This window comes from Dipteris shenzhenensis, chromosome 23, assembly GCF_047967505.1.
Source record: "Dipteris shenzhenensis isolate YYH24624 ecotype China chromosome 23, Dip_SZ_1.0, whole genome shotgun sequence".
NCBI lineage: Eukaryota > Viridiplantae > Streptophyta > Polypodiopsida > Gleicheniales > Dipteridaceae > Dipteris > Dipteris shenzhenensis.
This window is the reverse complement of record NC_141618.1, coordinates 1,454,658-1,466,807: the sequence shown is the minus strand read 5'-3', so window position 1 is coordinate 1,466,807 and position 12,150 is coordinate 1,454,658. Positions and strand designations below refer to the sequence as shown.

The 12,150-nt window shown below is 43.6% G+C and overlaps 1 protein-coding gene across 1 annotated transcript; it reads right to left on the bottom strand.

Moving 5' to 3' along the window:
- Positions 1-2,074: 2,074 nt before the first annotated feature.
- On the bottom strand, positions 2,075-4,356 carry LOC147886842 (serine carboxypeptidase-like 44). Its single transcript, XM_087394064.1, has 8 exons — positions 4,068-4,356; positions 3,538-3,648; positions 3,358-3,453; positions 3,191-3,283; positions 2,993-3,081; positions 2,552-2,821; positions 2,264-2,415; positions 2,075-2,174 (listed from the first exon to the last, which is right to left on the bottom strand). The coding sequence occupies exons 1-8, from the start codon at positions 4,297-4,299 to the stop codon at positions 2,075-2,077; spliced, it is 1,143 nt and encodes a 380-aa protein (XP_087250190.1). The 5' UTR covers positions 4,300-4,356.
- Positions 4,357-12,150: the final 7,794 nt, after the last annotated feature.

The following is a 12,150-nucleotide window of genomic DNA, read 5'->3' as shown; positions in this document are numbered from 1 at the left end:
AAGGACACAAATCTGTCCAAGATGGAATCAAAGACCCGCACAAATAGGCAAAAGTCCCAGATTGAAGGGGGAATCAAAGAAGATAAAGATAATCAAGATGCTACAAAAGCTAATCCAAATGCAAGCATTGACTTGCAACAACCCATATTGAAGGAACTGACGGAACTAGAAACACAGTAACCTTCAGCCAACGAAAGGCCAAATTGCGATACACTTGTTTGATAGAAAATTTATTTTATTCAATGCCTCTAAATCAATTCCAAAGACGAATGATCACGTTAATTGTCAAGTATGCAAGACCGAGGGTCAAATCCAAAATTGAAAAAAGGAATTCACTTTTTTTGTGCATAGCGATCGACGTACCCTTTAGTCTAGGTGACAAAGGAGCTTATGATGAATATTGGATATTGAAGAAATGCTACCCTAGCGTTTCGGATCAGGCAAATGATAACAAAACTAAACAACATGAGTATGTATTGGTAGGCTACGTTGCATGCAGAACAAGATATGATTATTAGCCTACTGATGCATAAAACTAAGATGGAACTACTGAGCCTGCCGAAGAAATAGGAAAGGATGTTGGAAACCAAAATGACGTTGAAGGAAGTTCTGATGGAAATGCCCAAGATGAACCTGCACCAGAAGATGAAGGCAATCATGAAGAGCATAAAGACCCAAATTGCCCAAATGAGGATGATCACGAAGATCAACACCAAGCCAATGACAATCAAAATGACCAAGGCAATTAAGACGAATAGATCCAGATCCAAGAGACGAACGCAATGGCGATGAGGACGACTCTCATGGGGATGACTGTGAAGAGAATGATCAAGATGAGGTTGATGACAAAGTTAGGTCAAGTGGCTAAAACATGTGGGTGTATATGTGCTGGTCTTGAGTGCAAGCCCTAGGGGCAGCTCACGATGCTATCTTGGTCATCCTGTATGATGCAAAAAAAAAAGATCGATTAAGGTCTCGATTCACACCAGATACACACACACGGATTCGAGAGAGTATGCCTCTTCGTTATCGTCACGCACAACTCTATGTAAAGAATTGTATTCATCAATGAAGTATAACCAATTCATCCGTAGCAATGCCCACTCTCTCAATTTCTAGAGATTTCAAGTCGATTCTAGTGACACACACACGGATTCCAGAGGATATGCCTCTTTGTAACCGTCATGCACAACTATATGTAAAGCATTGTATTCATCAATGAAGTATAACCAATTCATTCGTAGCAATGTTCACTCTCTGAATTTCTATAGATTTGGACTTCATTCTAGTGGTGGGTGTTCTTATACTTGGTTGTTAACACCATAATACTTGATACTCATACTTAGAAACTTGATTATACAATTTCTAGATTTCTTGCCAACACTTGATATGCTCACATTAATAAATGAATCTTAAGGTTGCACCCATTATAAGCACGTATGGAGGGCGGGGAGAGAAAAAGGGTTTTGATGTATGGCAAGATGCATCTTATTTGCTCTGATGGTCGAGTCCTTGCCTTCGCCCCCGCACTTTATGGCGAGTCCAATGGTAAAGGCTTTCTTGCCAGGAGGCTCTTGAACAACGTAAAGGCGCGAGCTGGTTTACCATAGGACACCATGTGTCCTGCTCCCCTCACCGTCGCATAGCTCAGAGGCCCATAAACTTGCGTCCATCCACCAACCTGCAGGCCACAGATTTTCGGCAAGAAGGAATCGTCTCAGCATAAAAAAGAATGAAGCGGAAAGATTCAAAGTGCAAGGATCGGAAGAGAATGATAAAAAATATATAGCTTGAAAATCAAATGAGCGGGAACGATTTCACGACTGTCACTACTTATTGATTACCTGTCCTCCTTCGAACCAAGCACTATAAGGCACAGTCGTGGTCAGGTTCATGATTTCTGAGAGTTGATGAATCTGTCGCCTCGTCGCACTGAACGGGTTTTGGTCTCCACTGCGCAAATTGGTGACCCAGATAGTTTCAGAAAGTACAGCTCGTGGAACACGTGCCAAGTCCGGCTGGTTGTCTGTCAAGACAAATTGAATCATGCAAACTAAAAGAGCAGAATTAACACTCACCTGTAAACGAGGATGGGAACTCCCGCCTTGAGAATGTGAGCTAGAACAGGCAACATGGAGATATAGACTCTCGACTCGTCATACAGCAGGGATGCTCTGCCAGGTAAAAAAAGTACATAAGATTGATGATTGAAGGAGCCCCCGAGGCTTTGAGAGAGAAAAAGAGAGAGTGATTGACTCTATACCCTTGGTTGAAGTAGTACCACCGGTAAGGCAAGCCAGTCGTATTTGCGTGGAAAGCATGCTGGACTGACGGCAGATTCATATACGCTACTAGCTCGTCGTCCATACAAACGTCAAGTCCACCGGGTGTATACGATCCTTGTTTAATGGTAGTCTGCAAGAATGTAGAGAAATTTGTTTGGAGGAGAAAAACATAGTCTTAAGAAAGACATCTGCCCGTGGAACTTTGAGTGACGGAGGGTGAAATACACCGGCTCGTTAATTAAAAGAAAAACAGAGGCCTTATGCACCTTGAGGGATCGTTTCAGTCGTCGGGCTTGTTCGTTGTCAGGGGAGAGGCAGACGTCGATGAGGATGTCGTATGGATGGATGAAATCGGTCACCTCTCGATCTCTCTCGGCTGATGCTGCTACGCAAGCTTTCGTGGGCACCGCGGACATTGAAAAGTTGCAGTCGTTTATCACCGCTGCATAGGTCTGATCGGAGATCATGCCGTGGCTCCACTCGAAGAAGAACTTGTTGGGGATGTCGATTTGGCCGTTGAGGAGCGGATTGCCAATCTGTATAGAGTGTCCAATCAGTGATCGACGGAGAGATCCACAATCCGAAATCGACACCCGACATCGAAAGAAATCAACAGTATACATTCAAAAAAAGCGACAGAATGTCCGATCGAGGAGCGGCAGAAATCAGAAATCCACACCAGAATAGAAGAACTTCGGGCGACATACCGCTAGACCCTTTAAATTGAAGACAGACTCGCCGGCTTGCTCGTTAATGTAATCCACCAACACAGCTGCGAGCTCAAAAGCATAATGGCCTACACGAAGAACACTTGCGTAAGAGAACAGGAATGATCCATTTATTTGCAGACAGAAGAAGAGAACAGGAATGATCCATCTACTCGAGAAGAACAAGGATGATAGTACCTGCATAGCTCTCGCCGGTGATGAACAACTCCCGCCCCTTGTACTCTGGGAAAGCTTCGAACCAATTCCACAGAAATTCGAAATTTTGCGCAACTGCATTCACACATGGATCGATTTATGTGACACATTCAAAGGAATTTCAAACTTTTGCCAGTTCTCGGCCGCACCCGTGGATGTGTCGTTGGCGATGTATAAGTCGGTGCTCGTGTTGGAGTAAGACCAGCCGACTCCCGCCGGAAAGTCCCAGAATAGCATGTTGGAAACTGTTCATGCAAGCACTCCAAGTTTATGCTGCGGAGCGGAAGTAGTTAAATGCTAGAATCGGAAATCTTGTTATTAGACAGAACCTCTGTTCCATGAGAAATCGTTGGCTATCAGCTCTCCGCTCTCTTTGGTCACGAGGAACGGTCCAATATTTTCCCTGAAGCCCCCATATCCGACCGAACTGCAACCAGGTCCTGCAGATACACGAACTTGAATCCTTCGCAGATTAATTATCTAATTGTTGCAACAACGACAATGCCAGTTACAGACAACACACAGAAATCGTTTTCTTCTCGTTCGAGAGGACGTCGACTACAGCGTCCCCTTGAATAGTCGAGCCATTTCAGGCCTAAGTTGGCTGATTAGACCATGTGAAAGCCGCTTCTCAGCATAAAGATACCCGGCGATAAAGATATCTCGTCGTACTCGAAGACCAATTAACACAAGCCAAGCAAAGATCCAGTCTCTAGCAAAAAGTTATTGCCACAATGACTTCGGCTGTATGATTCCCTACGACGCCAAGACGCCGGCCCTGAATTTGCTTACTGCTTGCAACAACAACGTTACCAGGCCATTTCGACACGAATTTCAAAGGGAAGGAACGGAGAGGGACCTCCATTGAGCCAGAGGGTGAGGGGCTTGGATGAGGGATCCGTCTGAGCTTCGACGAAGTAGTAGAAAAAGCTGAGGCCGGAGGCGGAGTCGATGGGGATGTAGCCGGAGTATTGGAGGAAGGAAGCGGGGGGCTGGCCGGGGAGCGACGAGATGAGGTGAGAAGAAGGAGCAGCCATAGCCGGGGCGACACACAACACAAGCACAAGAAGCACGAGGAGCGCCATAGCCATTTTGCACGTCGACGATCCTTCAATCTTCAACTACAAAAAGAACTGCTCCGCAACACTTCTACAAATTTAGGTTATATCTTAGAACGTATATGTTTTACATGCACGAGCTTGCATGGTACACGAGCTTACCTGCGCACTTTTCCCATCCCACTTTTTCTCGAGATGGAGCCATGGCGCACCTCTCGAGATGATCACGTACTCCTTTTCTATTAGGGCACTTATTTTGAGGCACGAAAGTTGGAGCACTACTTTTTCCTCGTCAACTCTCTAGTGCTTCGACCTTGAATGGGAGGCTATGGGAGCTCATGTTCTTAAGATACTTGGACCTTGAATGGGACGCTATGGGACCTCATGTTCTTAAGAGAGGTATCTCTCTTGTAAGGCATACACTCACACTCTAATGGGTGATTGCGTGTAGCCACTTTTTTTTTGAGGTGATAAACAAACCTGTTTGATTTTTTTGCCAATGTGTATGCTCGTATATTACTTAAAAGGTCCCAAAGGACATCTCATACAACATTCTCTTTAAGCGGACTCTTACGACCTTATCAGGCCAACATGCAACTAGCCAACAAGCCTAGGAGGCGATCTCCACAACAGCCTTCCTACATGGTAATTCAAAAACGCTAAGACTAGCAGTCCACGCCTCATAACAGGCAGTCCAAATCCTCTGAAGGGTAGAGTATCTGATGATATCCCAAAGGACAAACATATCTGCGCCAAGGTCTGCTCCAAAGATGGCAGCACCTTTGGAAATAAACTCAAGTCCCAAGATTTTAGCGCACTTCGATCTAATAATCCCCCACAAGTTTCAGACCCAAGGGTAGCCCTAGTACAAGTGTGTGGGGGTCTCTGCAACGGCTTTGCACAGTTTGCAGCGATCATCCACGTGAAGCCATGGGACATGGCTACCAATCGAGAAGTGCCCACCCACGATTCTCCAGAGAAAGAAGTTTACTTTGCTAAAGGGTGTGGCTTTCCAGACTCGTGAAACTGAAAACCTGCCTCTCCACATGATTTCCAGGTCATCCCTCAGCCATCTCTCATTCAGCCTCAAATGCCAATTCTCCTTGTAGGCGAGCAGCTTGTTGAGCAGCCTCACAGACATCTTGTCCAGCAGCAACATGTTTTACATGCACGAGCTTGCATGGTACACATGTTCCTCGTGCAACTCGAGTGGCTTGTTGGAGGGCACCGCTTTTCCCATCCCAGTGCTTTCTCTCAAATTTTCCTTTTCAGAAAGCTACCTCTCAACTCTCGAGATGATCACGTACTCTTGCTAGGTGAAGTGGGAGTTAGATATGGCCCATGAAAAAACTCCTTGCAACTATAAGTTATTGATGAGTAGCCATCTCTTTTGGACTAATCGAAAAGTGTGAACATAAAGCATTGTGAAAAGTACTAAGCTAAACTTCAATGCACCATAACTAATGCTTCTCTTGTTAATGCGCCATCACTCATCACTTGGTTGATGTTGTCACCTATGAGAATGAGCACAAGGGTCATGGTAAAGTGGAAGTTAGAGGCCCACGAAAAATAACCCTTGCTCATATAATCATGTATTGAGAAAATACGTAGGCATGCTGCATATCTTGCCCCCATCCCCCGCCCCCACCATTACCTCCCCCAAAGCATTGTGCCATGCATCCCCCACCGCTCTCCCTGCTACTATGCTTATTGCCCTGTCGTGTCAAGCTAGTACGCTAGCCACTCGTATCTGAAGAAGCGACTCAGTTGCACACGGGAGTATGCTGGCGGCTCTATTAGGCAGAAGGGCCTCCTGACCGTAGGGGGGGAGAAGGGGCTCCAGACCGCCACAGGGGAGAAGGGAGCGTCGATGATTGGGGAGAAGCGACACAGCTCTGTAGCCTACTAGGCTATCTCAACTCCATTGGGGTAATCTCAACTGGAGGTGGTTTGGAGTCTATACTACCGACTCCTAAGGGGTGTTTAGAGTACCCGTCATGTATGTGTATAACTCCCCAGGAGTGGGAGGGTGCCCCAAAATGTTATATAACTCCCAAAATATGGTAGCCCGAAGATCAGGTGAGGCTAAAGAGCTTCCTAGCCACATGATGAATTGAAGAAAAGAAAAGAAGAAGATTACCATCAAGCATGCCCTCTTTCCATCATGCAAAAGAAAAAATAGAGTGATAACCAGACAGTGAGCAAGTATTTATAGACTCTCGCATTCTTTGAATTAGAGTGACAAAAGTCTGTATCTGCTTGCTCAATGTCAGGCTATTGAAGCTTCATGTACATGGGAAAAAAGAGAGAAGGAAAGAGAGAAGGAAAGAGAGGAAAAGAGAGGGGAAAAGAGAGGAAAAGAGAGGTAGAAAGAGAGGAGAAAAAAGAGAGAAAAAGAGAGGATAAAAGAGAGAAAAAGAGAGAAGGAAAGAGAGGAGAAAAGAGAGGAAAAGAGAGGAGGAAAGAGAGGAAAAGAGATGAGAAAAAAGAGAGAAAAAGAGAGGAGATAAGAGAGGAGATAAGAGAGGAAAAGAGACGAAAAGAGAGGATAAAAGAGAGAAGGAAAAAGAGAGAAAAAGTGAGGATAAAAGAGAAGGAAAGAGAGGAGAAAAGAGAGGAAAATAGAGGAAAAGAGAGGAGAAAAAAGAGAGAAAAAGAGAGGAGATAAGAGAGAAAAAGAGAGGAAAGAAGAGAAGGAAAGAGAGGAGAAAAGAGAGGAAAAGAGAGGAGAAAAAAGAGAGAGAAAGAGAGGAGATAAGAGAGGAAAAGACAGGAAAAAAGAGAAGGAAAGAGAGGAGAAAAGAGAGGAAAAGAGAGGAGAAAAAAGAGAGAAAAAGAGAGGAGATAAGAGAGAAAAAGAGAGGGAAAAAGAGAAGGAAAGAGAGGAGAAAAGAGAAAAAGAGAGGAGATAAGAGACGAAAAGAGACAAAAAGAGAGGAGAAAAGCTCGAGGGGGTCACTATGTATAAACCCACTATATCACGTGCATTCAAGGCCTATTTTTTAATTCCCTTATTTGTAAATTTTTCATTAATAAAATGTACCCCTTTTCTATACAAATCTGTAAATTTTTTCCTAAAGTATTTTAAATAGTCCCTTATGTGTATTTATTTTTGTTAATTTTAGAAATAAAAAATATCCTTCTGTTGAACTCACGTGATAGGGTTACATATGATGAGTGACCCCGCCGAGGAGAAAAAAGAGAGAAAAAGAGAGGAGATAAGAGAGAAAAAGAGAGGAAAAAGGAGAAGGAAAGAGAGGAGAAAATAGAGGAAAAGAGGGAAAAAGAGAGGAACAAACAGGAGAAAAAACAGAGAAAAAGAATGCTCCATTATGGATGCCCTCTTTCTTTATCCAGCCCTCATTCATGGAATTCTTTATTTCCTCGTGAATGCTTAAGGAAAAGAGAAGGAAGGGGAAGGGAAAGGGGAAGGGAAAGAGAAGGAAGGGGAAGGAAAAGGGGAAGGGGAAGGGGAAAGAGGAAGGGGAAGGGGAAAGGGAAGAACACACAAGAAAACATAAGAAAACTATAGTAGCACATCTATAGACGTGTCTAACAGCACGTCTATAGGTGCAGCATCTATAGACACACTGTTAGCGCATCTATAGATGCGCTTCGATAGGTGCCTTTTTAAAAGAAGGTCAAAAGGACATGCGCTCGATCCCAAAAATAAAACACTAGTACCAAAAACATCCCTTCCCTGCAAATGACAGAGGACGAATCCAAGGAGACCAAATTCCAAAGAAGACCAACCACCAAGAGACTTACCTTGGATAGAGGTATGGAAGCTTCTTGTCCTTCTTCAAAGCTGCTTCTCCTTCTTCTCTTCCTTGTTCACCCTCTTCTCTTGTATGCTTGGGAATGACTGTGTAAGCCTGGAGATGAGTGTGGGTGCTTGGAGATGAGTGTGGATGACTGGAGTTGTGTCTGTTAATAGGAAAGCAAGCCGCGCAACGCTAAAAGTATGTGAAGGAAAGCAAGAGTGCTAAAAGTAGGTTCAAAAATTAGCTCCCAGTCTGTGCATCTAAAAGTGCATTTCTCAGTGCGTCTACACTATGTTTTAGATGCGCCTATAAACGTGTTCCACAATACAGACGTGGTGTTAGACGCGCTTTTAGACGCTACACAGAGTTTTGACATTTACAACTCATGCAAGAACACATTTTTTGGGTTGTTTATCTATAGGATGTCTTCATCTTCAACAAGTAGCTCCAGTGAGGATAAATCCCTCCGTATCCACCATCGCGAAATGTGGTTGGAAACAAAAATCAAATGTATGTGTGATCGATGTCGAGAAAACATGTATCGTGCACGCAGAATTACACTCAATCATGTCTCAAATTAGTATGGAGAATGGGATGCGACCGTAAACATGGTAAGTGTTAAAGAGTTAAGGTTGATTGAGATACCTATGGGTATTCATGTGTTGGATATATGATCCTTTTTTAATTTGATACAGGATGCAGTGCGACACCCACATATGTTGCCCTATGCTCGTCATGAGGAGGCAAAGCATCGGTGATATGAAGTGGGATCTTCAGGAGTGACCATTACGGATGCATGGAGTGATGGTTATAGTAGCCCTCTGCCATTACCTCATGAGGCCGTGGAGGAGGAGGTGTTTGATGATATGGTGTGGGATTTATATGTCCATCAGTCGTCAGGTAGGGATGATAGCATGGAGCAGGACGAATCCTTTTACTGCAGCATCATACTCCACTATTTGAGGGGTGCACATTCTCTGTTCTACATGCCTCCCTTTAGTTACTAAACTTGCAGACCATCTATGGATGGAGCAATGCAAGTTTGAATGCATTACTCAAGTAAGCTTTAAAGTCTATTTTGTAAACATGGTGAATTATGCTAGTGGGTCAATTACTCGAATGCTTTTTCTCATTTATGGTCCTCACGTGTAGGCTATTGTGTAGAATGCTTCCAAGGGAGAATAAATTACCGACCTCAAGAGATATGGCAAGGCAACATGTGACCTCTCTTGGAGGATTAGATTACAAGCGCATCCATGCATGCATCAATGATTGCGTTCTATTTCGTGGACCACACAAGGATGCAAGAGAGTATCCTACTTGTGGAGAGGCAACATATAGAGCAGATCTCAAAACTTTGGATGTGCCTTGTAAGGTTCTGCGACATTTTCCCAAAATCCCTCTCCAACATATGTTCAAGTGCAAATCCATTGCAGAGCTCATGTCATGGCGTTCCTCCTATCGACGATCAACCAATGGTAAGTGGAGAACTCCCGCAAACACTCCTGCATGGAAGCATATTGTAGACACATGGCCAAGCTTCAAGGAAGAACCTAGGAGCTTGAGACTTGAATTGGGTATGGACGGTGTGAACCCATTTGGTCTCAAAAGCACCTCTTACAATGTATGGCCAGTGATATTGGTAAATTATAATCATTGCCCTCTATGGTGATTAAGAAATGACATGTTATGTTATCCCTTCTTATTCCTGGGAAACATAAAGTAAAAAATCCTAATGTTTATTTGGAGAGGTATCGAGGTGCATGATGTGAGTAGGCCTCCCTCGTCATGAGACTTCAACTATAAAGCAGTCTTGATGTGGATGATGCATGACTTTCCAGGCTATGGCGAGTGTTCAGGTAAGCATTGAACGAGCAAGAGGTCTCTCCAGGCTATGGCTTCCTAGGCTATGGCGAGTGTTCAGAACGTATATGTTTTACATGCATGAGCTTGCATGGTACACGAGCCACCTCTCGTACTCTTTTTCTATTAGGGCACTTATTTTGAGGCACGAAAGTTGCTCCTTGAAGTGGAGCACTACCTTTTCCTCATCAACTCTCTAGTGCTAATAAGATACTTGGACCTTGAATGCCAAGGCTATGGGACCTCATGTTCTTAAGATACTTGGACCTTGAATGGGACGCTATGGGACCTCATGTTCTTAAGAGAGGTATCTCTCTTCTAAGGCATACACTCACACGCTAATGGGTGATTGGGTGTAGCCACATGTTCCGGACCCAAGGGCAGCCCCAAGGGTGGCTTTGCACAGTTTGCAGTGATCATCCACGTGAAGCCATTGGACATGGCTACCAATTGGGAAGTGCCCGCCCACGATTCTCCAGAGAAAGAAGTTTACTTTGCTAATGGGTGTGGCTTCCAGACTCGGGAAAACCTGCCTCTCCACGTCATTTCCAGGTCATCCCTCAGCCATCTCTCATTCATCCTCAAGTGCTTGTCGAGCATTTGAGGCTCGTCGAGCAGCTTGTAGGCCGGCAGCTTGTCGAGCATTTGAGGCTTGTAGGCCAGCAGCTTGTCGAGTAGCCTCACAGACATCTTGTCCAACAACATGTTCTACATGCACGAGCTTGCATGGTACACATGTTCCTCGTGCGACTCGAGCAGCTTGCTGGAGGGCACCACTTTTCCCATCCCAATGCTTTCTTTGAATTTTTCCTTTTCAAAAAGCTACCTCTCAATTCTCGAGATGATCAGTACTCTTGTTGGGTGAAGTGGGAGTTAGATATGGCCCATGAAAAAAAATCCTTGCAACTATAAGTTATTGATGAGTAGCCATCTCTTTTGGACTAATCGAAAAGTGTGAACATAAAGCATTGTGAAAAGTACTAAGCTGAACTTCAATGCACCATAACTAATGCTTCTCTTGTTAATGCGCCATCACTCATCACTTGGTTGATGTTGTCACCTATGAGAATGAGCACAAGGGTCATTGTAAAGTGGAAGTTAGAGGCCCATGAAAAATAACCCTTGCTCATATAATCATGTATTGAGAAAATACGAAGGCATGCATGCCTTGCCCCCATCCCCCATCCCCCAACACACACACACACACACACACATCAAATATCGACGATACTTTGACTTATAGTATGGGTGTTTAGGGTGAACATAAAGCATTGCCAAAGTACTAAGTTAAAGTTTGCACTATAACTAATGCTTCTCTTATCAATGCACCATCTCACATCAATTCCAATGCTAGCACAAGGGTCATGGGAGTTAGATTGTGGCCCATGCAAAGGAAGATTAAAAAACCAAACACTCTCCAACAATTAAGCAATAAAATTTTAGTACGTCATGTCAAACCTGCTTCCGAGGAGAGTGCGTACTCATACCTCATACTTCGATTGAGGTATGTAGATGCATCTTTTCCACTACTTAAGTAGTTCCTATTGCATGCCATTTGTCACATATTGTGCCACATAGGCTATAAATTAATCATGTCCCATATCTTGATGGAGGTGCGGAGGAATGAATGCCACATGTAATAGCCTACCTACATTAATGTATTTCCTCCACCTAGGTTTCCTTTACGGACACTTGAGCCTAGAGGAGCATTCGTTACTATTCCCTACTCACAAACTCAATGCAATGAAATAATTCATTGCTGCATACAAAAGAAAAAGCTCATTCATATAACAACAAAAACATTGTAGATGGTAGTTACATTCAATACAATCACTTCATAAGGAGGTACCAAAGCTATGAGAGTAGCCAATCAAAAGGAAAGTTGTATTAACAAAAAGCTTCTGCACTTCACACTTCACCAAAATATAAATGAACTTAAGCCACTTATAGAAATGATAAGTTTGGGCATGCACTTGAAACCAAGCTATTAACACCAATGCATGGACTATGCGAACTTCCATTGGGCTTATCAAACTCATGAAGATATTCCTCATGGCATGCTCTAGTTTCTAAACCTAGGAGGCCATAAGGATTTCAACATAAGGAATTACATTTGATGCTTTATATAGGCACATAATTATTTAAGGCGAATTTGTAAATATACTTATGTGCATTACTTTGGCAAGAAAGGCCTTTCACTATATAACTGTAGCTAGGGATATGGTTTATTTAGAATTAGCATTCCTCTTTCAACTAT

What these genes read in the sequence shown, in the direction of transcription:
- LOC147886842 (XM_087394064.1), bottom strand. Translation starts at nt 4,299, where the DNA reads ATGGCTATGGCGCTCCTCGTGCTTCTTGTGCTTGTGTTGTGTGTCGCC. An exon ending in CACCCTCTGGCTCAATGGAG is followed by an intron (nt 3,649 to 4,067) that starts GTCCCTCTCCGT and finishes GTGTATCTGCAG; the next exon opens with GACCTGGTTGCAGTTCGGTC. An exon ending in TCAATTTAAAGGGTCTAGCG is followed by an intron (nt 2,822 to 2,992) that starts GTATGTCGCCCG and finishes CACTCTATACAG; the next exon opens with ATTGGCAATCCGCTCCTCAA.